Source organism: Podarcis tiliguerta, assembly GCF_965153285.1.
Source record: "Podarcis tiliguerta genome assembly, chromosome: 9".
Taxonomy (NCBI): domain Eukaryota; kingdom Metazoa; phylum Chordata; class Lepidosauria; order Squamata; family Lacertidae; genus Podarcis; species Podarcis tiliguerta.
Window position 1 is genome coordinate 75145869 of NC_139542.1, and position 26719 is coordinate 75172587.

General features: G+C 42.8%; 1 protein-coding gene across 6 annotated transcripts in view; it reads right to left on the minus strand.

Annotated features, from left to right (window-relative positions):
- Positions 1-10898: 10898 nt before the first annotated feature.
- PEAK1 (pseudopodium enriched atypical kinase 1) overlaps positions 10899-26719 on the minus strand; it is a 75622-nt gene continuing 59801 nt past the window's right edge. For 4 of the 6 annotated variants that reach the window (XM_083398929.1, XM_083398931.1, XM_083398930.1 and 1 more), the window contains 3 exons: positions 25689-26437; positions 24722-24811; positions 10899-18958 (listed from right to left, as the gene is read on the minus strand). In XM_083398929.1, coding sequence (XP_083255055.1) covers positions 17828-18958; positions 24722-24811; positions 25689-26437 — 1970 coding nt within the window. In that variant the 3' untranslated portion in view covers positions 10899-17827. Of the gene's footprint in view, positions 18959-23585; positions 23682-24721; positions 24812-25688; positions 26438-26719 lie in introns of those variants that run through there. The other 2 variants (XM_083398933.1, XM_083398932.1) reach the window with 2 other exon arrangements.

Sequence of the window (26719 nt, forward strand, 5' to 3'; positions counted from 1 at the left end):
TATTGCTCTACACAGCTTTCTGTGAAATATATAATGTGTTTTTGGATGCTTTCAGAAATGCTTCCTTGTTGGGAAATAATTGTTTGACTATTTTAGGATGCAATGATTTGTAAACAGATAAAGAACGATGCTAGGAAAGTTACACAACAGAGGCTTGTGTGGCTGTTTCTTGCCTGTGGATTTGAAGACTGATTCATTGAATAGCTGCCTTGTGACCTACTTTTCTAAGAGAGCCTGCAAATACTGAGCCTAGGAATTGCGACTGTGGTGCCTGCCAGGGGTATTATTCACAGGATCAAAATGGAATTTTGGACTGGTGACTCAGGGCTTCAGTAGGAAGCATGGGAGCCAACTGCTAGGGGCTGAGGTCCCTCCCCTCCCCCCAATAAAATATTGGAGGGGGCCAGCATCCCACCCCCACGTTGATGGGCATTGCCATTAAAATGGTGTGGGTGGGTGCTGTCATGTGATCAATTATGTGGGCTGGAGCTCACCTGCCCCCACCCCATTTTAGTCAAGGTGGAACCCCTGGTTGGAAGGGGTTACAGCCGAGGTTTGCTACTATTTGTGTAACTGGAGAAGTACATTTCTTTTGAGAGTTCCTCATCTTGTTTTATATTGTGTCTGGTTAGTGAGCCAGGATTTGGGGATAGCCCATTCACTTACAGCCCTGGGATGTTGGGCTCTCATGAGCATGGCCAGTGGTCAGGGATGGCATGTGAGAAGGCATTTCCTTAATGTGTCTGATGCTAAATGAATCTTCGCTACAGTGAAGAACAAACTATGCTTTTCTCCCCTAAAAAAAGCTATTGGTTTGGTCATGCACTGTCTTAATCAATTGATTGAAACTCCTTTGATTAACTGACATTTTAAAAATCAGATGGCAGTCCTAGTAATAAGTAAAACTTGAGTAGCTCATTTGGGAACAAACGTGAAGTAAATAGCAGTAATTTCTTAAATTTCTCTGATTTCCTGCATCACTAGTGATTTTTGACCAAATGTAATTTACATTCCTTTCCAGCTTTCTGATTTTATTTATTTAAAGTATTTTTCCCTAATCTTCAGCCAAAAAAAGTGGCTCCCAGAGCAGCTTACAAAGATCAGTAAAAAGGTAGGCCCTGTCTCAGGCTTACAATCCAGAAGACACCCCAGAAAAGAAATCCGGAAGGGGATAAAAGCAAACTCAAGCATCCGTTGTCAATGGTCTTTCTGTCACACTACAAAACTGCACAAGTTCTACAGGGCTTTGCTTCCTTGGAAATAAAAAATGTGTAGCAGCCGTCTTTGTATCCAAAGGTCAAAAGTGCCCATTTAATTGGGCAACTTTGCAACAGGACTTGCAAGCCCAGACTCACATTCCAAATTCCTAAATTCAGGATTCAGGCATTACTTTCAAGTAAACGGTATTCCACAAATTTGATCCTAGCTTCAGGCTATGAGCGAACAAGGCCATCTGTATGTTGTGATGCGCAGATCCAGACACAACAGGACAAAAAAAGGAGCATCGTACTCCTGGAATCTGTTTCTGAGTCATTTTCAGTGAGAGGCACTGACTAAATACTTCTTGACACCTGGTGACCCAGGTGATCCCCTGGTGCACTGGAGGTCTGTTCTTAACCTGAAACTGTTCTTAACCTGAAGCACCACTTTAGCTAATGGGGCCTCCCGCTGCTGCCACGCCACGATTTCTGTTCTCATCCTGAAGCAAAGTTCTTAACCCGAGGTACTATTTCTGGGTTAGCGGAGTCTGTAACCTGAAGCGTATGTAACCTGAAGTGTATGTAACCCGAGGTACCACTGTACTACCAGAAAAATGCCCATGAACTCTCCCCCTTCTTATCTCTGTACATTAATTTTGCACCACCCTGTGCCCCACAGTCCCCAGGATGCACATAAAATAAGTACATCCTTGTGTTGCTCCAAAGCACCACACGTCACATGCTCCCCAGGGAAAGCTCCCCCCCCCTTGTTTGCCTGGTTCTAATGGAGGCATGTTCCCCAATCTTCCTTCATCCTTCATGCTAGCATGCTAAAACAAAGAAAACGTATTTCCCTATGAAACAGTGTATAAAATTGTTTATAAATGTATATAATTCTTGCTTTTGAAACTTGTTGGTTGTTATAAGAATTTTAAGGTCATACACATAAAAAATATGTTCATAACTGTATATATAAACCACATGTCTGAAACCCCTCAGATTAGGTCCTGAACAAATTGACCTCAAAAATTTCACTGCAAGGTCAAAGTGGAAACTTCCCCATTGTCTCTTTCCTCACAAATCCTCTCTTAAGGGCACATTCAAGATATGAAGAGGGTGTAAGCCTGTGACCTGTGACCTAGATTCAGGAATTAAGTAGTTATAATAACCAAAGAGCAGCCAAAACCCAGCTAATGCAATCAGGTAACTTGCCAGACAGGAGATAAACAACGCATTCAGATTTCTGTTGTAGACCGCCTTTTCTGTGATGTATGTATGGTGTTTCTGGGGGTGGTCTTGGACTCCAGGGCGGGCAATGTAAAATGTCTATATAAGGGCTTGCATGCATGGATCGGGGTCCTCCTCGTCTCTCCTGCGTGTGAAGGGGGCACCCTGTTGCAACGGTTAATAAAGACCAGGCTTACTAGCTGCTTTGCTTCTCAATATTCTCTGGTTGGTCTCTGTTATTTTCTCCTACCGATAGAGAACCTACAAAAGGACTCTATATGGGCTCTTGGGTACCCCATAAGGGAAAAGGAGCAGTTTTTTATCTTATATCATTGGTCATGTGTGCCTCTTTGTGCTGTGCAGCCCCCACAATCCCCCTTTCCTGAGATCATGGAGGCTGCTTCCTGACAGAGTTTCCCCAGGTGTGTCGCCTGAAAGGATCTCCAGGTTCTTCCAGATGTTCTGATTCCCGTATCAATGAATTCCTAGGAGAACCTATTCCCAGCTCGGCCTAACCTCTGTCTGGAACTATGTAAATTTTACTAATCCTGAGGAATGTGGCACCTTGACCTGGGCCTGAGCCACTATACTCCCACCTTATGTGTGATGTATTTCTGACGCTCTACCCTTGTGCCACTGACGTTTGCAAAGGGGATGTCCACGCCAAAATGCTAACCTTTAAAAGTTGTGACCAGCTTTGTTCTTGGTGCCTGCCTCCTATCATATGGTTACCAGATTTTTTTCAATGAATCCAGGTACACTTTGAAGCTGAGTAGCAACGGGGAGTCAGTAGTGGGGATGGTGAGGCAAAAGACCTGCCCTCTCAGACATACGTGGTGCCATAGCTCAGCAGTACAGCACATAGTTTCATGCAGAAAGTCCCAAGTTCATAGATCCTCTACTTAAATTAAATATATCTCAGATAGCCCAAGCTGTGCGGTGTTATTTTTGGTAAATATTTTTTATTAATTTTCAATTATTAAAATCTAATAACAGCCACATTTTATCAATATCAAATTACCATTCCCATCCAAATATAGATCAATTATACAGCCAATTATAAATTTTGAGTGACTTCCTGTGTGTTGGGTTTTGGGATGCAAAGTTCTTATTTTCCCCTGCTTCCAAAATCTTAGTTAATCCAGTTGCATTAAGTCCTGATCTTGGTCCTTTATCCATAGCTACAGAGTTCTTGACTTCCATTTGTGTTGAGATATTTAATATTTAATAAAAAGAGTTCTGTATCCTGTAAATTCTCTGTGTGAGATGTTTATTTTCCCATTTGTTTCTTCATTGTTCTAATCATGTCCTGCAACAGCATCTCTTCTTCCGCTTTTCCAATCTTTCTCTTCTTCTGCTGAAATTCTAGCTGCGTCATTGTCAGGACTGGTCGTTGTCCTCTTCAGATCACCACACAAATGCTTCTTGTTCTTTATAAAACTCTTTATTGCGTATTAACAAAACAATCTTATAAACGGTTCTTAACTATTCTTCCTCAGAGTCACTTCTTTCAGATACCTTCTGAGCTCTGCTTCTCCATGACCAGCCACCCTCAAAATGGCGAAGGCGCCTCTCCCTTCGTTTTCCCGCTCTTTTTTCTAACCTCCTGGCTAGAGCTGGCCTGTATCTCCTCTCCTCCGAATCTGAGCTAGAACTGAACCCTTGCCTTTCCTGTGAACAGCCGGTTCCTCCCTGTTGTTCTCTTCTATTAGATTCACTGTTCTCCCTCCCCCCTTGGGGAAAGCTTTCTCCCTCTGGAAAACTGGAAACTTCTAACTCTTCCCTGACAGTCATTATGCCATCTTTGTTGTTTGTGTCTGAGTAAGGGAGTAATCTGGTTTCCCGCCGTAGCTCTGGAAGGAAATTCCATTTCTCCTTCCAATTCTTAGATCTCTTAACAATCTGGCGCCGCGCCAGGTCTTCGAAGGCCATAATCCGAATTGCCGTCCGGTGGAAGTTAGATGCTTTAAATCTTTTCAGTGTTCTCACACAGTTCTATTTTTATATTAATACATAAATATAATTCTGTTCTCTTTTTCTCTTCTTGCTTTTTATCAATTTGTTATCGTTTAGGGGGAGGTTTGCCAAATCATTTATATAGAAAATATAGTATATGTAAAAAAGGGTAAAAACTCCCCTCCTCCCTCACGTACCATATTTTTCAACAAAGGAAATCTTTCCAGTTCAAAATGTTGCAACCCAGTAATGGGATTCACTTGGCAGTTTATAATCTTGTCCCCTTCATTCTGCACCTGTCTGTAAATTAGAGCCAATTTCATCCTAATAAACAGAAGCACCTCTGCTTTTCATGGCCGCATGGGGGGGGGGGGTTTACTGATATGCGAAGCGCTTTTACACTCAGCTTCTACTGCCTCTCGGGTTCTATACCAGAGCGAGAGCCACTTATCAAGACGATCTACGAGTGAAGCTCACTCCCCCCAGGCCCTGGGGGAGCTTGCAAGGACAATTAATAATAATAATAATAATAGTATAATAAATATTAATAATTTTTTATTTATATCCCGCCCTCCCCAGCCAAAGCAGAGAGGTTGGGGTGTGGGCTCAACTTCTCTCTGCCCTTGCCTAGGATCAGGTTGAAAAAACTGACCTACAATTTCCCTCTCCCTATTGCCACTCTGATTTGCCCAATAATGGATTTTGCTTTTGCTTTCCCAAAGTCATCTGAGCAGAGGAGGATTTGTGTTCTAGGATGATACAATTTCCCCTCGCCTGCTTTGTTCCTGCAGCATCCATCAGATCAGAAATAAATGAATGAAGACTGTTCCCCCTGCTGGGAGAATTCTCTCTTGCTGGAGAGGGGATGAGGCATCAAGTTAGAGCAGCAAAGGAGAAAATCAGGTCACACTGTGCTGCAGTGCCAAGATTTCCCTCTTGCTTTGCTTACTGCTTTTTAAGGGCACTTGACTGAATTTGAAATGTCCCAAAGGGAATAATCCACTCTCTGCACTTTGCTGAATTATTCTTCAAGCACAAAGCAATATTTTTAAATGCAATGTTTATGCATGTTGGGAAGCAGCCAGATAGCTATAAGAAAAGAAGGGAGGGTGCGAGGAACCAATCTGCCTTGTTATGTAATTAACATCTATCACAAAGAGGAAACACACAAAACAGCCAAACAGGCCAGCCTGCCAAGCGCTCAAACAACCCAAACCCCTTAAATTTGGGCCTGCAAATTAATGAGGGTTTTTGCTTTTAAAGGAGCAGGTTCTATCCTACATGGTTAAAACAAAACGAATGAAACCAAATCAGAATTTCCAAGTGAATGAGAAACGGCTCTTCTCCAGCCATGCTAGCTAAATATCACCTCCCTGTCCAAAGGCAGTGTATCTCTGAATGCCAGTTGCTAGAGGGGGCAATATTTATTTATTTATTGAATTTATAAACTGCCCTGTACCCAGAGGTCTCAATAATGGTTCCAGAAACAGGATGGTGGAGCTCAGCTGATCTGACGTGGCTAATGGCCAGGGGAAAATGGGTAGTCCAGCCATGTCTAACTCCAAAATTTGGGACCCTCTGCAAACCTGTGTCAAAGTTTTGCAGGTTTTTTGCAGCAGTTTTGCAGCAGCAGCACCCCCCGTGTTTTGCAGCGCCCCACAAACTGAGTAATTGATACATCAACTCAGGGTTAGTACTTAACATTAACTACAAACCCAAACATTTAGTATCCCCTCTAAACCGATGCCAAATTGTTGCAGTCATTTTGCAGCATTTGGCAGTGAAAACCCCACATTTTGAAGCACCCTACCAACTGAGCAATCCTACTCAAACCTGAGGTGATAGCTATCACCCCCCAAATCCAACGCTTCACTCCAAACCAGTGCCAAAGTGCGGCAACAGTTTAGCAGCATTTTGCAGGGCCCCACCAACTGGGCAACTGCTGCCCAAACTGGGGTCATAGTTATCACCCCCAAACCCAAAGTTTTGCAGTGAAAATACTAACGTAGGTTTGAGTAGCAATTGCTCAGTTGCTGGGACATTGCAAAATGTGGGTTTTTTATTTTTATATTTGCTGCAAAACACTGCTAAATTGTTGCCACACTTTGGCACTGGTTTGGAGTGAAGCAGACAACGTTGGGTTCATAGTTAATTTAACTTCCATGGAGCATAATGTGGGCTACAGCTGGACTTGGTGGACCCTTAGTCTGATCTCAGAGGGCTTGTCTTCAGCTGCTCTTTGGGTGGGTTTTACAAAGGGGAGCCTGTCATGTTGCAACACACAGCCTTCTGTGCACCATGCTCTTATCATCATTACAAGACCCCTGCTCAGTCGTCTTGCATCACAATGGCACGTGATTTGGCACTTGTTTTATCCATCCTTTAGGGACTTTCCATTTCACATGCAGAAGAATGATTTTATTTTATTATTTTCAAGAAGCTTCTGATTTCCTTTTAAGTTCCCAGTAACAGTGCCAGCCTATGTCTGGGATATGGGTTGCTTTGTTAAAGATACTGCGTCTGATTTAATTAATTCATGCAACAATTTGATCTCCAATTTATTTCAATCCAAGCCTCAGGAATCAAATGATTCATAGTGAAAAGGAATCATATGGTGGCCAGACTTAATTTTCTGACTTCTTTGAGCAGGTTATATTGGATAATCTGATTACAGGCAACAGGAAGTTGACATTTAATTAAGGGGCATAGCCTTATTCAAAGGATGTGGGGAAGGGGAACACTCTGAGCTTAGCAAAGGTGCAAAGCATCCCAGGAAGAGCCAGGGGCTTGTGGTGCCATCAGGACAGGACTTTGGGGCAGAGACCCCGGGCCCCTCCCAGCAGCGTGAGCCTGAAGGGTCTCCAGTGCAACCTGGTCTGCTTGTCACATTTCAAAATTTCTAATGATGGGGTCTTCATCCCCTCTGGGGCCTGGAGGCAGATTTGGGAATCTAATAAACTGCCGTGGGTACTACAAAACAAGCATTTCAAAGAAGAAAATGCACACCCTCCAAAGCAACAGGCAAACCAGCTATTCCCTCATACAAAAAAGCAGGCAATGCCCCCACCGCACCCCCTCAATTATTATTATGTTAAATCAACTGGGAGGGGCAGAAGGCCTTGGCTGGTGCCAAAAGTGCTGTCTGAGGGCACCCTGCCCACAGACACTGTCTTGGGAACCCCAGATGGAAATATTGACAGCTGATGGTTGGGGCAGGCTTATTTATTTATTTAGTTGCATTCACCCCCCACTTTTGTCTCCAGAGAGCTCAAGGTGGCACCCATGGTTCTCTCCCTCCTCAATTAACCCCAACAACCCTGTGAGGTAGGTGAGGCTGAGGGGCAGTGGCTGGCCCAAGCTCACCCAAAGAGCTTCAAGGCTGAGGGGGGATTTGAACCCTGGTCTGACACTCTAACCACTACACCCCACTGGCTCTGCCAGGGACATGCTGGTGAAACAGAACCCCACAGGGAGCAGGATTGGCTCCTCACTCGTCTGCTGGAGGTGCTGGCAGCTGGACCCTGGGACTTCTGCAAGAGACACAGATGCTCTGCTGACCTCCTGCCTGACTTGAAGGATGCTAGCTGAGAAGAACAGAGGAACTACACTTTGCCATTACAAAAAATGGAAAGGGCTCTGCACCTACCCTGGACTCCGTAATATCCTGCCTCTGATCCATCCAAATGATGACTGTCGTGTTGCTGGTCTGCCCCTCCCAGGACGACTTCAAGTCTGAGATGATTCCAACTCTACAATTCTGTGATTCTATGAATGGTGGAAGAAAAAAATAGCAGACAAAATCCCTCTACTGCTTGAGGAAAAGAACAAGCTGAAAGCCTTGGTGCTTAGAGATTCTCTTACCAGGAAGCAGTGCATTCATTTTGTTAGAACTAATAAGGTCAGGCTCCCTCCTTCCATTGTTATTTATCTTCATGCAAAGATCCTGTCTTTTCTTAAAGTGTCCTCTAGATGGCAAGCTAATGATGCATTTGGAATGGAAGGTGATGATGTATTTATTTTTTTGGAAAAAAATACCCACAATGGGTACAATGCAAAACAGTTGGAGCCTGCAATCAGCTTAAGCCTGTCTATGTTTGTGTTGGATTGTGGCCACGAGGACCTTCATCCTCTATGATGTGGAGAAAATGGATAGCATGTTCTCTCCCCCTCTCTCTTCATGCTAGAATTTGGGGCCACACATTCAAGTATCTGGTCAGCTGCAAGAGAGGATGCTGGACTCAGTGGGCCACTTGCCTGATCAAGCTGGGCTCTTCTTGAGCTCCTTTCCAGAAAGGCAGGATAGAACTGTCATAACCTAAGTGGGAAATGTATATCTCAATTGCTGTGGACCACATTTCCTAAACAAAGCCTCTCTGTGTGGTGGCAGTATAACACTCCAAGCTGGTTCATGAGGCCAGCAGCATGGAAGGGCGGCTGTCTTCTGGCTCCCTACCAGAAAGAGGCTGCTGGACTACATGGACCTTTGGTCTCATCCAGCAAGACTGCTCTTCAGGCCAGATGCACACAGATGCCTGGAACGCTGTCAGTTCCTAGAGAAATAGCACGCCAGACCACGTCACAGATCAAATAAGTGTTGGTAGTCCATTTTTGGTCCCGTCATTAGTCAAAAAACATATGTTGCCTTCATTGAGAACTGACACGCCTCTTGCTCCATGAGTGGGGTTTTCCTCCCCTTGGGTGTGTAATTGAGTAAGCATCACTTCTAAAGAACCAGACCACCGTGGATCAAAAGTGGGCACAACCTATTTATGTCAGGAGGAAAAGAGATGTTGTTCTGTCTCGGGATCCTGCACCCTTTCTTTTGATCTGCTTGGCTAGTTTCTCATTCAGCCCCTCTCATCACTTTTCAGTGCTGTTTTATAGTTTAGAGGCGCCAGCGACATCATCCGGAAGCAAAGGACTCAAATTTGGTGCATTAGAATTTGGATGAGGACATGCATCTTCCACAACTCGTGTTCTAAGGCAAAATAGCATTTGGGCTTCTGCCAGCTAAGCTATCAGGTGGCTATTGCAACATCTTGTGGTACCGAGTTCCACATGCATGCGTGCATGTAGAATGCGTGCTCCGTAACCCTGGGAGACTCTCTGACAAAAAATATTCTCATAAGAAGGGGGGCGGGGGGCGCTTCTCTTGATCCAAAAGCTGCAGTGAGTACAGAATGCTGTAGCACACCTGCATAGAACACCTGTGCCCAGAGTACCAGTTGCTGGAAGCCACAGGAGGAGGAGGAGCGTGCTCCTGAGCTCAAACCCTGCTTACAGGTTTCCCAACGATGTTTGTGATGCACGTGAAGCTCCAGGGAAGGCATGTCTAATGTTGGGAGGGGTGTGTGCCCTTTTTCAATACAGGAGCAGAAAATACCTGAACAGAGCTAAACTGGTTTCTCCCTCTATGAAACTGGTGCCTCTCCTGTGAGTAACAAAGCTCAAGCGTTTGCCTGTTATTTCTCCTGCATGGAATGCTCTGAGCATCACTGCCAGGCTGCATGACCCCACACAGCAGCCCCCTGCATGGTGCCTGAGAGTTTATTTTCTTAGTGTCATAGAATGATATAATTGTAGATTTGAAAGGGACTCCAAGGGTCATCTAGTCCATCCCCGCAATGCAGGAATCTCAACTAAAACATTCATTTCCCCCAGGATGACAAGGAACCATTAATGAGTACTCTTCGATCAGTCAACCAGCTACAAAGCCGCTTAACAGCTACCTTGTTCAACCCCAATTTCATCAAGTTACCTCATTTCCTATTTTATCTATGTTAACTGCCTTGAGTCCTAGAATGGGAAAATGGTGGGATATTAATAAATGTATAAGTAAGTAATAGTACTACCACTACTACTACTACTACTACTACTACTACTAATGCTTTTGTATGATAGAAGTCATGAAGTGAAACTCGCACTATCCCCCTGGACAGCAACCAAGGAACGCTGGACTCCTTCCCTACCAAAGTGCCTCCACTAGCAAGTATTTCTCTTGGCTGCAGAAGGGGAAAGGGGAGGCTGACTCTTCACCCCCCCCCCCCCCCGGGACCAAGGACAAGTTGGCTCCTCTCCTCCCACAGTGTCAATGAAAGCCCGTGAATTGTTGCACAAGAATTTTTCCTGTCTGCCCATTACTATCCCCTTGTTTTGTGTCTTTCAGACTGCATGCTATCACTTAAAGTGTTTTCATAGTTAACAAGGGTGCATTAAACGTCTCTGCTTTCCATTCATGGAGTCCTTTCTACAGGTCAGTTCCATCTGGTGTGAGATCTTCTGCAGGGGAGACACCACAGATGTTGGCATCCAGAATGCAGTAGGGACATTGGCCTTAAAAGCTGCTATCCGTTTCTGCCAGGTATCCTCAAGAAAGATCCTTCCTTTCTTCCTTGCTACCTTCCTTCCCCTAAGCTGCACCTGTTTGCATCTGTCACAAAAGAGCCACACTCAGGCCGCGTTATTGTCAGCAACACTCCCAGTAGGGGAAGAAGTGAAGGCAAGGGCACACCTGGATTCTCAGTGTAATAAAACGAGTTTATTTACACAGTAACATGTATGCCACAGAGTATACAGCAAAGTACCACAGCAAACCAGAGTGTTATTGCCCTCTGATCACAAAGGTAGCCTAGGAGTTATATCTATAAAAATGTGTAAATATAGATATGAAACAACGGATACAGCGATTCTGTGAACTCCAAACACAGATTACCCAGGAGAATGGAGTCTTTCAACAGAGAAGATTATTTCCCACCTGGAGGCATTTGCAAAGAAATACCACTGCCTTTGTGTATAACTTTTTATTTTTTTAAAATTAGCTTTTTAATAAAAACATAGGGATTGTTCTTTAATATTTTACATGCTCTGCATAATTCAATTTAAAAGAAAATATCCCTCAGGGCAAAAGCTATAAAACTTTCTAAGCCTGAGCAAGTTCAGGTTAACTACTTGTATCCTGAAAATGGTATTTTGAAGGAAAAAAATAATAATTTTTAAAATTTAAGCACATTGTGTGCATATAAGCTATGTATATAATATATAGACAGGGCACAGAAAAACAAAAGGGCAAAGTGGGTTGTTCTTGTAGTTAGTAAAATTCATTTATAAAAATATGGATAGATGCATTTCTTCCTTGTTAAAAAATATTTCAATCTTTTCTGAATTAAAGGGATAATCAGGGAGTTGGAAGCAAGGTATTGGTGGGAGTAAAGGGAAGCACTTCCATACAAGGGAGCGGGCAATTTTGTGAACTACCATCTGTTTCCCCCTCCCTTCCAGGCTCAATTGTCTGCTTTGCAGCCAAGAGCTTTCCCACAAGAAATAGGAAGGTGCAGCAACTTCTGTAGAGGTTTTCTCGGGAGTTGAGTGCTTTCAATCGATCTCCCAAGTATAAAGGCTGCAGTTAAGGGGAGCCAAACCCACTGAAACCAATAGTTAGGTGCCGTTAACTCAGTGCAGGGCTGGCACTCTGCATCTAGGCCCTTTCTATTTTGTTGGCTGTCATTTTCAAATTACGCATTCCTCTCATCAGAATTCGAAAAACAGCTGGAAAGGGCTACTTTAGCAGTTGCAGCAATTTTACAGAGTGAATATTCTTCAATATGCCCTTTGTAAAATTGATTTGGATTGGATGAATAGCTTTCAAAATGCTTGTCATGATGATGGACCTAGGGCTGCATGTCTAAGCTTGTAAATGGCAACAAAACCCCACAGTGCAATTCTGCAGGCTCCTTCCTAGAGAGAGCCAGGGAGACTCTGCCTCCGCTGCAGTATTGTCACCAACTACCTGAGTATTCCCTGGGGTTTGTGAAGGGTGCTCCCTGTTTAAGTCCTAATGCTATGAAGCAGCAAGAGTCAGTAAAACCTCAGGAGCTGTATTTATTTGTGAACAAAGGATGAGCAGTTCAGTGCAGCACCAAAGACTTCCACACAGGTAAGACAAAGGTTCCAAGTACTTCCAAGCTACGGAGGGATCCCACACCCAACCAGCGCAGGGAGGGGTTTCTGTTAACAAACCAAGCATGGAGGTCACACACAAGTGCAACTCTTTCCTTCCTGCCCCGATTAAATGACAACCATTCATTTATATGGAAGAGGGCGAAAGGCGTACTTGGGGACTGTGGCCTGGGTCACACCTCACAGTAAGCCAGAGAATGACTTGCAAACATGTGGCTCCTAGAGTGACGCTTGCACCCACTTGTTTCCCCCATGGGGTCTTGAGTTCAATGAAAGTTTGGCTTAGTGCATTTTCCAAACTTGGAATCATGTGTTATCATCCTTTGCCACAAACTGTCACCACAGGGCAAACCTTGGCTACAGAGTGTGGTTTTAAGGCGAGACCTTAACCATAATCCTGGGCTTGGACAGCATACTAAACCAAACCTAGCTGGTAATGTAAGAGGGGCCAGACTGGATCAAAGCTACATCGGAAGGCTGCCTGGTGTTCCTTAATCCATCTTATATGTTACCTCAGTTCTCTCTCCATGAAGAATCTCATTTATGGGGTACTTCCGATTCCTACTTTGGTGGTTTGGGATTCAATTAATGTACAAAACAGGAGGATACATATTCACGAAACAGGAACATTGAGCCCTTATCAGTGGAATGTGGGCACTCCCTCCCATTAGAGGTACATTGATCTCCCTCTCTGATGGCTTTCTGACACCTGCTAAAGACACCTGTTTTGTCTGGCTTTTGAAGACCAAATAGATGGTTAGTCAGTTCCTGTTCACTTCACTTCTGCATTGAATAGACTTTGTAATTCAATTATTAACTAAATTTCTATACTGCCCTTCACCCAAGGATTACAGGTAAAAAACAAAACAATACCAGCTCCAGTTTAATTAAATAATAATTAATAATTTTATTGTTGGGTTTATGTTTAATTTACTGAAAATTTTGGTTGAAGGGTAGTATAAAATACAAGAACATAAAATGGTAACAACAAGTGAAAAGTTTGAGGATGCTTTGATGGGTTCTAGATGTTCCCTAATAAAAACCTGTCCCAAAGGCAGAATTCCTCTTAACTTTATTGGATAGTTGACCAGATCCTATTCGAAGAGTTGTAAAACAGAGTTCAAAAGGGAACAATGTATCACGGTGCTTCCTGGCTTGAATTTGCAGAAAGGAGAGAGGGAGTAAGTTGTAAACTTAGGTACTGTCCCATTTAGCTCCTGTTATACCAGTCCCCTTAGCAACATTTCTGTTTCTTTTCTAGCCAAATTCAACATGCAGGATGGTCCTGTAAGAAGTCTGCCACTTTCCCCTTTCTCGTTTTCCATATGCTCCGAGTTCCACACTAATGGACAGGTTGGGTATAGTCTTCCTTGATATTACTAACTAATATTAGATTTTGTAACAAGAGTTGCAGGTGTGTACAATTTTGTTGCTGGAGTCTGAAAAAGATTGTCAGAGCAACAGGTTTTCCAATTCTACATTGTCTAAGCAGCTATTTCAAAAGGTTCTTTTTTAAATACCCTATACAAGTTGCAGATTTGAATAATATGTTTGACTTTTAGTTTGGTTTTTCAATAGTATCAAACGAGTCTGAATCCAAGCCACCAGATAGAGTTCCCTTCTGGTTGAATTGCCAACTAAGCTTTCTTAGACTCCACCCCCTTCAAAATATGGGCAATATGGTTTTTTTAAGCTGGTAGGTAGCAGTGGGCGATTCCCACTGCAAAATTCTCTCCCTGTTAGCTTTAATTCTGTGACAAGGCACTGTTGTTAGTGTAATTAATCATGGACTCAGGCTGCCATCCCAGAAGAGATTAATGACACCAAAAGCTCTGAGAAGTACACATTCAAATTCTTTTAACCCACAATTAATTTCCCAGAACTTTTTTGTGGTTAGGTTTATTGTGCTAAAATAAGCCTGAGTGTCAGCTTTCTAAATGTATATATATTTACAATAAGTAAATATTTACATTTATGGTCAATATGGCTATTTTGAGAATCACAATCCTATGAATTGTGGTGAGCTCAACTCAAAAGGCTCTAAAATGCAAACCCTACAAATATGTGCCTGTGTTTTTAAGGTTTCATTCTTGATGCTTGCAGAAGCGAATTGTGAGGGCAACAAGGGCTTTTGTTTAAATGCTGTGCTGTAACAATATTTTGTTCTAGTGTCTTGGTTTGAAATCTGCTTGGTTTGGGCCCAACTCTTAAATGGCAAACCCTCAACAAATCAATGAGACTTTGATGGGATGCTTGCAAAGGTAGCTCCAGGCACTACCAAGAATGGAAATGCTTGCCTGGTTGTACCTCTCTCTTCCTCATGCACCCTCTCTCACACAGAATTCCTATTACCATCCTTCATTATCAAATTTACTCAGTGCTACAAAATAAGGAAACGGCAGTGAGTGTATACCCCATGCTCACCTAGAGTACACAATGCTAATACTGGTTGAAATCTGCTATCAAAATGCAAAATGAAATCACAAAGCTACTAAAAGACAAGATACAAAATTTTGGGATCTGCTGCATAAAACACACAAGGTTATGTAACATTCAATAGTCTACTCTGCACATCCACATGAAACTGACACAAAGCACGTATCTCTCTGCACAAAAGTAGAGCAGTGGTCTAAAGGAATGTGCCCTGCTGCAATGGTCAGTAGTCCATGTTCCACTAGGATGAGCTTGCTGGTTAAGTGAGAACTTATGTGCACACAGATATCAGCTAGAAGCATATATAAAACTTGGAAAGGAGGTGTTCTCTACCTTTCCAGCGCATAGCTGTGAGCAACGTGGACTCATACAGGCAAGCATTGTGTCAAGCAATCACACAATTACCTGTGTGATATAGGGCTGAATGGGATATTTGTGCAAGACTCTCCAAAGAATCTGGCCAGAGGTCTGTACCAAATGCCCCATTCAGGGGGCTTCATGGAGCAAAACCACCTCTTACATTCTGGGCTGCATTACATTACATTTGGCTCTTTGGCCTTCCAGGTGTCCTTTTGACTGTGCCTCCATGATCTGTGCTCATGATGAAATTGTGGTGGTTATGCAAAACCCCACTTTCAATACTGTTTGCAAACATTTTGTGGTCAGCACTGCTTCATTTCCAATCAGTGCATAGCCCGCAACCTCTTGCTGAAATCCTGTAACCTTTTACACCATGGATGTTCATGTTTATTTTTTGTTTGGCTTTTGTTGTGCTATCGTACAAGAGTGCCCTTCCAGGTGGCAATCATGCAATAACAGGGAATCATCGCAGAACAGCCATTAAAGTGGAATGAGGTGTGGACAGTGCAGAATAATTCTACCACTAATGCACTATTATTGTGTCAGTGACATGCTGCAGAATACACTCGCCATTCCCCTCACACCATCCAGTCTGGAAGGGCCTTTTGTGTGCCAGGACAGCTGCCTGCCTACAATTTTTGCACTTTTATTTTAAAGCAATACAGGACACATTCACACACTTCTTAGCTTTGTCTGGTCTTTTTCTGATAATCAATAAGTACTGAAGCAAGTAGATTCAAAGCATTTAAAGAGGCCACCACATATTTTATGCTGGGGTCAGATTTTCATGAACTACAGGGTTGGCATCAGTGAGAAATCCACACCCTGCTCCAAGACCACAGAGCTGACTTTGCTGACATAATTTCTGCAGGTCTGCTTTTCAGTTTCTGGTCCAAACATGCAAGAACTGTTCAAAGTGGCTATTTGTCTCTAAGGCTGAAGTAAACAGGTTGGTCACAGTTTAACAATAAAGAAAGGAAACATCAATCTGGAGAAAGATGACACATAAGTTTGTGCATCTATGTGCCATGAAAAGGAAAGGGGGAAGATCTAACATAGGGTTAAGTCTGTTAAGCAACGTAAACACTAACACAGCTTTCTCATATAATACATCAAAAAATTGCACATATATCCATAGGAGGAGGAGCAGCAGCAGCAGCATGGGCTCAACACAAGAGCTGTCCACATTTCAAAAACCACCCCAACTGTGGGAATTAAATACTGGGCTGCAGTTCCATCAGTTCAGAGCTACTCAAACAAGTCCAACCAATACTGAGCAGAGAGATCAGGCGCAGCAGGACTGTACTGTAATGGATCCACAGGAAAAGGCCAGTGTGTCAGGGAAGGAGCGCAAACATTTCTACAGGCCACTGGACTTAGTAGGCAGCAATTCCCTCTGAGCCAATGATGCTTAAACAGCTAAAATGTCCCAAAACTAGATACTGACAGCAATTGGATAGCCAGATTCTACATAAACTAAAACTGCTAAACGTAACTGTTTTGTGATAGCTGCACAACATCTTTTGCCCCCAAGAGAACCACACCTGTAGAAAACTCATCTCTATTTACATAGCTTATTTGTTACATAAAGATGAGCTCTGAGCAACTTTAATACCCTGCTTCCTTGTTGCTTTGCAAAGAAGACATGAAAGCCTGGCATTTTTACCCTTGGTTTTGGGGTAAAACACCAGCCAGATAGCAGAAGGGGAATAGCTGCTCCTATTTGCTTCAAACCGTCCCTTTGCTCTTGGCATTGCTCTGTTAACATTATAATTAACAGACCATCAATAATCTCTAGCAGAACTACTGTGTCAAATGTGCTGGCAAAAAGAGAAAAACACATCTGCTGCTGCTATTGGAAATATTCTAGATTGATACATCAGAGTTAAGAAGACAAAGGCACGAAAAAGTAACACACAAGAAGGGTAAACTTGCACCTGGAACTCTGTGGGGTGAGGGGAAGCAGTGCAGGCAAGAAATCTGAATGGGAAAATGACCTGTAAGGAGAAGGGATGAGCCCTTCTTTCCTGCCACACTTCCACTCAAAATCACTAGGTTGTGTTTTTATTTTTTAAAAACACACCACAAATATTGGGGCTTTCCATGTAATGTGTCCTTTGACCCCAGCAAGAATAAAAGAAACAAGGAAACTTGTTCAGTCTGCAGCTGACTGTAAGTCACTCAGTGGCCGCCTGTTGTGGTCCAGGGTTGTCTCATGGGGAAGGAACAATCAAATAAAAGACTGCACCTGCAGGAAGTATGACTGATATGGCCAAGTCACCCCTGAGATGGGGCCAGAATGACAAAGGCATGGAGCAGAGGCCATGTCTTTGTGAAGAGTGGTGTGCATTCTGGTGGCTCATTCACAGCTGACTCAATTCTGTTTGCAGTTATTACTGGATGCTGCCATTTGCAGCACTCACTCCACACTCTTACACCTCCAAACAGCAATGTAATAAATAGTGGTTTCCTTAATAAATTTACACACCTCCTTGTCCAAACAAACCACCAGCTAAACTAGGCTTCAGACCTCTCCCTGGCACCTACGACAGGAAACAGAGCTTCCTGGCAAGATCAGTTTGCTCACTATTGGTGACCTTGAGTTCTAGGTTATAATTTTAAAACTTGCACACATAGATGAGGCTGGGGATGAAGAGAGGATTGTGGTGCATCCAAGTGAAAGCAGCGGCTACAAACTAATGTTGCTGCATGATTTTCACTATGCGGCCGAGGGAGTCTGTAGTGGCAAAAGCCAGATACTGGCAACAAAGCCAGTCTTCGAGGCTGACTTTGCATTCCCTGTCCAAAGACTTCTCTGCAAACTTGATCATCATCAGCGTCCGTTTGATGTCCAGCCAGTTTTGGAGCACAGTATCTCTTTGTGCTGGTCTGGAAGAGGCATTGAGAGTCTGAAACAAATCATCCCGGGGCCCCCACAGCAAACACTGAAGGACTCCCTTGGCCTCAGATATAAGGATTCTCTCCGATGGATTAGGGTTTAGCAGGCAGTTAGCAAGCTGCTGAAGCCCCAGGGAATAAAGGGAACGGCAAGGGATACTGGGCAGGTCAGCACAAGTATACTCTTTTTCCTTCAGCTCTGGATTTTCATCAAAGGGATTGCGCAGGTGTAACATTTCATAGATGAGGATGCCGGTTTGGAACTCATCACATTTCTTATACTGTGTTGCTGTGATGATCTCTGGGGCAAGGCGGGACTGGTCTCTTAGGACTTCAGGGTCCACCAGATGGCTCTTTTGTTTTGCTTGAGAGAAATTGCTCACTATGAGCCTGGCAGGGCAAGCAGCACTGGGAGAGGGCTCCACGCTCTCATTGTTCAGAAGGCTTCCCCCTGCCCTATAGTCCACCAGCAAAAGGTTCTCCAAACGCAGATCACAATGAGTGATGTGATACGGTTTCAGGTGTTCTAGACCAGAACACAACTGTAACAGGAGGAGGCATACCTGCCTTTCATACAAGTCTGGGCTGCTGGCATGGCAGTCTGAAGACTCCAGCACAAAATCTGCCACAGTTAGGTAGGGAACTTCTCGAGTGATGACTACAACTCTGCTGCGCTGCTTGCTTGTGGCTCCTGGCAGATTTGAGCTGTCTTTCTGTGAAACGTCCACGGTGTTCTTCTGCTTGTCATCTTCCTGCTCTTCCTCATCCTCTTCTGGTGAATGGAGATCTTCCCATGGAAGCAGACGAACAGGCACATCAGCTAGGAAATGGCCACAGTCCTGCTGGATGTTGAAGTGGATGGCCAAGCTCTGGCGGATGGCCAGGCTGTGGTAATACTGTTGCGATTCTTTAGCTTTGCTCTTGCAGATCTGAAGGGATGAAAGAAAAATAGATCACTTATCACCCTTGACTACACCCTCCCGTTCCAGATACAGAGCAAGGGGAAGAGCATGCCTGGAATACCTCACATTCTGATCGCAGAAAGCTCATTTTGTAATCTGGAATGTTACTATTCCCCCTTACAATGCAATTTTATGAGTTTTATATTTGCTTGTTGTCATTCACAGGGACTCTAGGACTGGCCTGACCACTCAAAATGAAGGGTTTTAGAATTGTTTTTAGAAAGTTTTGCATTATATTGCTGAAATGTGTTTATGTAGTTCAATCCCTTTTCTGTAGTGTGATGTGCCCAGCCTAAAAATGACTGAAAACAATTTAGTCAGCACAAAGTCATCATGCAATGATGAAAAATTATAATTAGTTCAGTGGAACAACTGATGTATTATTAGTATACAAGTGTTTGAAAACCAAAATTGGATGCCAAAAGCAACAACGCCTTTTCTCTCAAATGCTGCTTATGGTTTGAGCTGATTTTCAGATGGAAATATAAGCAGGCTGTAAACAGATCTAGTCTATTAGCGACTATTCTTCAGAGTAAGAAATGTGGTGACAGCAGAACTACTATATTATTTGCATATGTGGGACTTCCCTTGGAAGTTAGTACTGAATACTAAAGCACGATTGCTGGAGGGACTGAGGCCTTGTCTACATATCACACCTGTGCTCAGTGATTAGCTCCACACAGGTAACTTCTGAACCGTGAAGAAGTCCCTGTTAGAATCCCATCAATGCTTATAACCTTTTCCCTGTTCCCCATAAAAACATACAAAGAAATCAAATTATCTATAACAAGATGGAAGACAGACTGAATCTGAATCCATATTCCCATTTCAAGTCTGCATTCAAGACGGAGTCTGGTTCTGCTTTCAATCTAAGAAGCAAGATTTAAGAAATAGTGTGCTTTCAGTGCAAAATCAAATAGATGGGGTGCAGCCGAGGACATGCATTATTACAGACTCCACCCATGCTTTGCTCCGGCTCTGCCTGCAGCCAACACCCCCCTCTCCGCCCCACAACAGATCATCCCCAAGGGAAAGTGGGCCCCTGGCATCGCATGTGGTGCTGCCCCAAGCTGATCCTCAGAAGTTCCCCAAAACATGCAGCTGCCTCTCCAAGCTGTCCAGGACTGCTGCTTTTGTGGTTCCTGACTCCTATCAGGTGCAACCTGCGTCTGTAAAAGCAAAGAGTTGGCCTGAAAAAACCACCCTAGCTCTGTTTCAGCTCTAAAGACCAAACCTCTTGTTATGTATTGAAGTTCTCATCCTGGGCCAGCAGGGGGATACTGTAGATAGTTATGCAAATGAAGGATCGAAAGTGATGTTCAGTGATTGGATAGTTTTAGAAAGTTGCTACAGTTACGTTGTTCTGGAGCTCTATATAAGCAGGCTGACTGAGCTCTTCAGTTCAGTTCTGTTCCAGCTTACAAATAAAGAGCGGCTTTGGAAGAATTGCTGTGTCGTCTGATACGTTCACCCACAACTTAACACTTCTCAACCAGAGAAATAGGAGCTTTGCACTGAAGAGGCAAAAATGGAATGCTCCATTAAAATAAAAAAGATTCTAGTCCTCATGGTTCTGAACAGAGGGCTGATTTCAATAGGAAGCTATCTTATGCAGACCAGTATAAGATAAAAACATGCAAATAAAATAAAGCACATAAAACTCGAAGATAAAAGCTAATAGTAAAAGTGATTATAACTCACATAAACCTAAAACAAAAACAAAAGACAAGCAGTTAAAAGTGACCATAAGGGAGGGAATGTGAAGCAGCACAGGTCTTGCATCATGGGCCTCCAGTTTAGGCCTGGTTTGTGCCACAAACCAACCTTTGATGGATGTCCATCATGGCGGCGCAAAATCTCGCAACTGCGTATGTGACATCTGGCTTTGGGATGTCTTCTGTTGAGTCTTTCTAGCTCAGTATTATCTACACTGACTGGAAGTGGCTCTCTAGGGTTTCAGGAAGGGGGCAATTCCCAGCCCTACATGGAGATGGAACCTGGAACCTTCTGCATGCCAAGCTGGTGTTCCACCACTGAGCTATGACCCTTGTCAAAATAGTTGTGTTCCATTATTGGAAGGAGAGAAAACACCCAATACTACAGCAGCAGTAAAGGATGTCTGTTTATCTGATATTTTGATCATTTTAATGGATTGTATCCAGTGTTACTCAAACTCACAGTAGACCATTGAAATGAACAGGGTGGTAGCCAAGTAAGTTCCACTCAAAGTAAGCCATGCATCCATTCATTTCAATGGGTCTGCCCCAAGCATGGCTCAACTTGGATGCAAATTCATGCTTCAGCTCTGAGTAACAACTTAGTTGGATTCAGCCCATTATATTTACTGTTTTTATTGCTTTTAAAAATTGAACATGCACACTGCTTAGAAATTTATAATTATTATTATTATTATTAAGCAGTATGTCAATCTTGTTGAATAAAAATAAGTAAATATTAGCTCCTGCTCCAAAGCAAACACACAATTGAGCTCAAAGGACACAAAAAGTGAAATATTTGCAGGTTCAGAGCAGTGAGATTTTGATACTGCAACCTGCTTTTTATTTTAATGGGACGGACACCCATGAGAGGTGGTGGACTCTCCTTCCTTGGAGGTTTTTAAGCAGAGTTTGGCTGGCCACCTGTCATGCATGCTTTAGCTGAGATTCCTGCATTGGAAGGGGTTGGACTAGATGACCCCCAGGGTCCCTTCCAACCCCAAGATTCTATGATTCTACAATATGCAGTTTGGCTCCTTCTTGAGCCAAGGCAAACTATCCAGGTAAAATCTCTCATTCAGAAGTTAACTGTCTATATAATCCTTCAAAGCGCAGGTGCAGAAGTGGTAAAATTGGTTGCCTATATTCTCTCTGTATCTGAAAATAGGGCACCATTAATTGAAACAGCTACTGTTTAGTTATTCTTACATCCATAGGGAATTTCTGTCATCATAACTGATAAACTGAGGTGCAGAACGGGTTGTCAGAGGATGGACTGTCTGGGTAATAAAGGAAACATCTTACAGCACCCCTATCTTTTGTATTCCAACTCCCCCTCATCATTATAGGATGCAGATCATCATGATGGGGTGAGCACAGGTCTGTGTTATGTATAACACAGCAGTGGAGGCTTTTTATAACAACAAATTTTATTATGCAAGTCAGAAGCTTTATGAGAAAAGGATGCTGACTTTGAGAGTACAGTGGTACCTCTGGTTATGAACTTAATTCGTTCTAGAGGTCCGTTCTTATCCTGAAGCTGTTCTTAACATGAGGCGCCATTAGTGAAAGTGCGTCTCCAGTTGCATGCGTGCCTCTGGCGCGTAATTTCTGCTTGCATCCCAAAGCAAAGTTCGCATCCGGGAGCAACTGCTTCCAGGTTAGCACAGCTTGTAACCTGACACTTGTGCAACCAGAAGTGTTTGTATCCAGAGGTACCACTGTAGTACAGTGGAACCTCGGGTTGCAAACATGATCCGTGTAGGAGGCACGTTTGCAACCCGCAGCGCTGCAACACACAGCGCCGTGTCTGCACACACGCAGGTCGCGATTTGGCGCTTCTGCACATGCACAAAGCGTGATTTAGCACTTCTGCACATGTGCAAGCACCGAACCTGGAAGTAACCCATTCCGATGCTTCCGGGTTTAGCACGGTGCACAACCCGAAAACGCGTAACCTGAAGCGTCTGTAACATGAGGTACCACTGTATTTTAAAGTTTCACATTGTCTTACAAAGTATTACAGTAATTCCTGTGCTTTTGTTGCTGAAAGGAGCTAGGATGTGAGCAATTATAGTCAATCTATACCACCCTACAACTTGACCTACTTAGCAAAAAGAGGGTAAGATGCTGTGGAGCTTTATTTCTGCCATACCTGAGAAAAGCTTTGTTATTGTACTTAATCAGAATAAATGGCACACTCACGAACAAGTCTGGGTTTATTTTGACAGGACATCAATGTGTAATATTTAGGCATGGTTTTAAAACTAATCCATGGTTCATTTTATTTCTACAAAATAATCATGGTAAGTTAAATAAAAATCACACTATCAGTTTCTCAAGGAAATCAATTAAACTTGTTCTTATCAAGATGAAATGAGAACCATGCCTCCAATTACTTGAGCTGGGCTCCATGCCATAGAAATAACTCAATACGGCTGCACCTGCTGAATATGCGGCCTATAGGGCATAATTTCTTTATCTTAATGGGATCCTTTGTACATGTTTTGCCACTTGTGAATATTTTTAAATCTAGTAGGCAGCCCTGTGTTATGGGTTCACAGCAAGATTGGGTAATTTTTGACCTCAATGAATTGGACAATTTAAATATCTGTTTTCAACACAAGTACATTGAATGTGATTTTATATTACAGTTGTATATAATAGAATCTACAGAATAAAATTAACACTTGAGCTAAACTAAAGGTCTGTGTTAAACAGATTTTATTCCCTTTATAAAGTTTATGACAAACCCAATTAACATCTTGTAAAACAGCACTTGACATGGAACCAAGTATTATGGAACATTTATATGGTATAGTCCTTTCTGTATGACTGGCAACTGCTGAACCTTACAGGGTGGTGGTTGGCTTGAACAGAGACTTGGGGCTCAACTACACGTCTGCTTGTCCCATGCTTTTAGGCATGCGTCCGAGAGGTTCATCTTTGGTCCCAGGAAAACCTGCTGTGTACTGCTGAATTAGAACAAAGGTATATCAGGTTTTCTGTGGATTGGTGCTTGTTCTGAATCAACAGTAAACTACAGATTTTCCTGGGGAAAGGGTGATACAAAAGAAAAACCTCTTGAGCCCATGCCTAGAAATCACGGGAGAAATGGAAGTGTGGATGAGCCCACAGATAAGAAACTGTATTGGGTCATATGACCTTGCATCTCCCTTGGCACCAATGGTCATCTTAGGCTGCTGCCCAGTTCAGAGCATTTTGGTGCACTAGTCTTTGGTATACTGATATCTTACCCCCACCCCACCCCTGGTACACCGGCAAACATTTGGTAGATGACTTCAAGAGATCTAGCTCACACTGTAATCTGGAGACAAACTCCACAGCTAATGCCTTGTTTCTAAACTTCTGTTTCTGGCAAAGGCTGTTGAGCAGGAGTACAATTTCTCAGTTTGGTTTGGTTTTGAATTCCTGCCAGTCTAGATTTTAGCTTGGGCATAGTACTGAAACCATGGTTGCAGCTTTGTTTGACAGTTATCTTTCAAAGAACAAAGGGTGCCTTTGAAAAGCACTGCCAAAGTCACCTCCATTGGTGAGATCTGCATAATTATTTTGGACAATACTCTTCAACATGTCAGATTCAATTCCCAGCTTCAACATCTGTAATTCTGCAATGCTTTCTCTTTCTCTCATCCCCTCCCCTTCCTGCTGGTTGCCACATCCTGCAGACCCTCTGCAACCAAAACTGCTAATGTGAAAGTACTCAGCAGCAGTCATGTTGGGTACTCTCTCCCACAGTGCACTGAATGTGTATCTGATTAGAGCCTTGCACATGTTTTGTACTGAAAACCGTCCCCACCTGGCTGCTTTTCATTCCTGAAAGTGTTGTTTACTGCAAACAGTAGTATCAGGGGAAACAAAAACCAAGCTGGCAGTGATTTTCAGCAGAAAACCTGTGCAGGATCCCAACTGAGAGCCCATTTCAGACTGGGACCCTGCAGCTAACTTTTCTTCAAATTAAAAGTGACCAGGAGAAGCACAATTGTTTAAATACCTGACTAATATCAAATGCAATTTGGTCCTTAGGTGGTGAAATCATAGTTCTGTAAGTCCTTGCCATAAAAAGTCTGCATCCAATTGCAATCTGTAATGTATTTTTAAAAATATTATATTTTTCTGTAAAATTATATATTGTATTATCCTAATTTCTACATTGTAAACCACTTTAACTTTAATAAAATAATGTACACTTTTGAAAATAAATAGAAACAAAATAATTTAAGTTGCTCCTCTGTATAAATAATGGAAAAGTGTAGCTCCTCATATACAGTAACTCATTATAACAGCAGTATGCTAAATAGGCAAGAATAGTTTTTTTTGTTTTAAAAGTCAGAAGGGTAAAAAAACAAACAAAGGGAGGCCAAAAAATTCACTTTAAAGAAAGAAGGAATTTGGGGCACTAACATCCTCAGGTTTTGTTTACTCAATGCATTTCTGAAGGGTCATTGGAGGGCATTTTCCCAGGACCATCCTGGAAACATATGGAATGGAATGTATGAGAAAGGGCTTAAAGAATGATCCTAAAAATTGCTGCTCTAGCAAATAAAAGTTTATAACAGGATATACAAGCATGTAAACCCAAATATGGCCCTAAGCTAATAATAAAATCCTGTTATTCTGCTGCAATTATTTATTTATTATTTATTTATTGGATTTATATACAACACTCCATCCAGAGATCTCAGGGTGGTTCACAAGATAAAAATACAATTATTTAGGATCAGGATGAAATTACTGTTTTGAGGTTGTAGGTATTGTTGTTTATTGTTTTAACTGTACTGCATTTTTATATGCTGCCATAAATGTAATATTTCACTAATTAAAAATTCACTAGCTCTCACAAAAGAACATGTTTCTTTGTAACTGCTAAGCACAAAGTCAATAGTAATGAAGTGCAATGGACACTAAGTACAGTTCTGGAAGATGATTAGTGGAGCGACTCTTTTTAATTATCTTCTTACCTTGACTGCATAGTTGTTGAGTGGATCTTTTGCATAAGAAGCTGGGTAGTAGACAGCATCACCAGCCTCACAGCATGGCTTGTCACTGGTTAATCTGAAGTCTGACCAGCTGTCTAGCCCAAATCGAAGCTGATCTTTCTGCCCAGACATGAAAAGGTCTTCACATTTGGCAGACAGTTTCTTCAGGGAATCAGTGTGAAGGCTTCTAATTCTGCTCACCACCTCCCCTCGGTTTTCGATTCCTCTATAAAGTGCTTGTCTCTGTGGTTTCTGGACAGTCTTGCCATGTTTGCTGTGGGTAGCAGGTCTACCTGACAGAAACTCCATACTACTGGAACACCTGTCTTTCACACCGATAGCAGTTAGATTGGAAAAACCATTGGCTGCTGATGAGATTGCCAGTCCCTTTTCTGGAGGCCTGTCCAAGGAATCTCCGGACTCATGGTCCATTGCCTTGAATTCGGAGCTGACAGAAGAGCAGGCACTGTTTGCTTCCCAGTTGGTGTCAATGTCATAAGTTGGATTGGCCATCACACACAGGACACTTTCAAGGGCCTGATTCTGGTGTTCATTTGGAAGTGGTTCCGTGTGAGCTCTTATAATGGTTTTCTTTGGCAATGGAGGTGGTGTGGGATGTAAGGTAGCTGTCATGTCTGGGTCAGATATTCCCCCAAAAGCAATGGCATCGTCCAAAGCCCCCTTTGGTTGCCGCGGTTGCTTTGGAGGTATCATAGCTGCTCTGGATTGCCCTATGTGACAATAGAAAACAGTCATTGTATTTTTTTTACTTAGAAAGATACATATGCACAAGACATTTTCATTGAGAGAATGAAGAGGAGCATGAGTATCTCAGCTTAAGGCTGGACAAGAAGTAATTCTTTAGTGGGAAGACTGAAACTTCAGAACCTAAACCAGTATCACTATAACAGAGAATATACAGAGAGACTGCAATTATTTGTTAGGTGTTAGTCATTGCCTTGAAGACCTAAATAAAAATCTGTATTTATAAAAACATAGTTGGAGTACAGTAT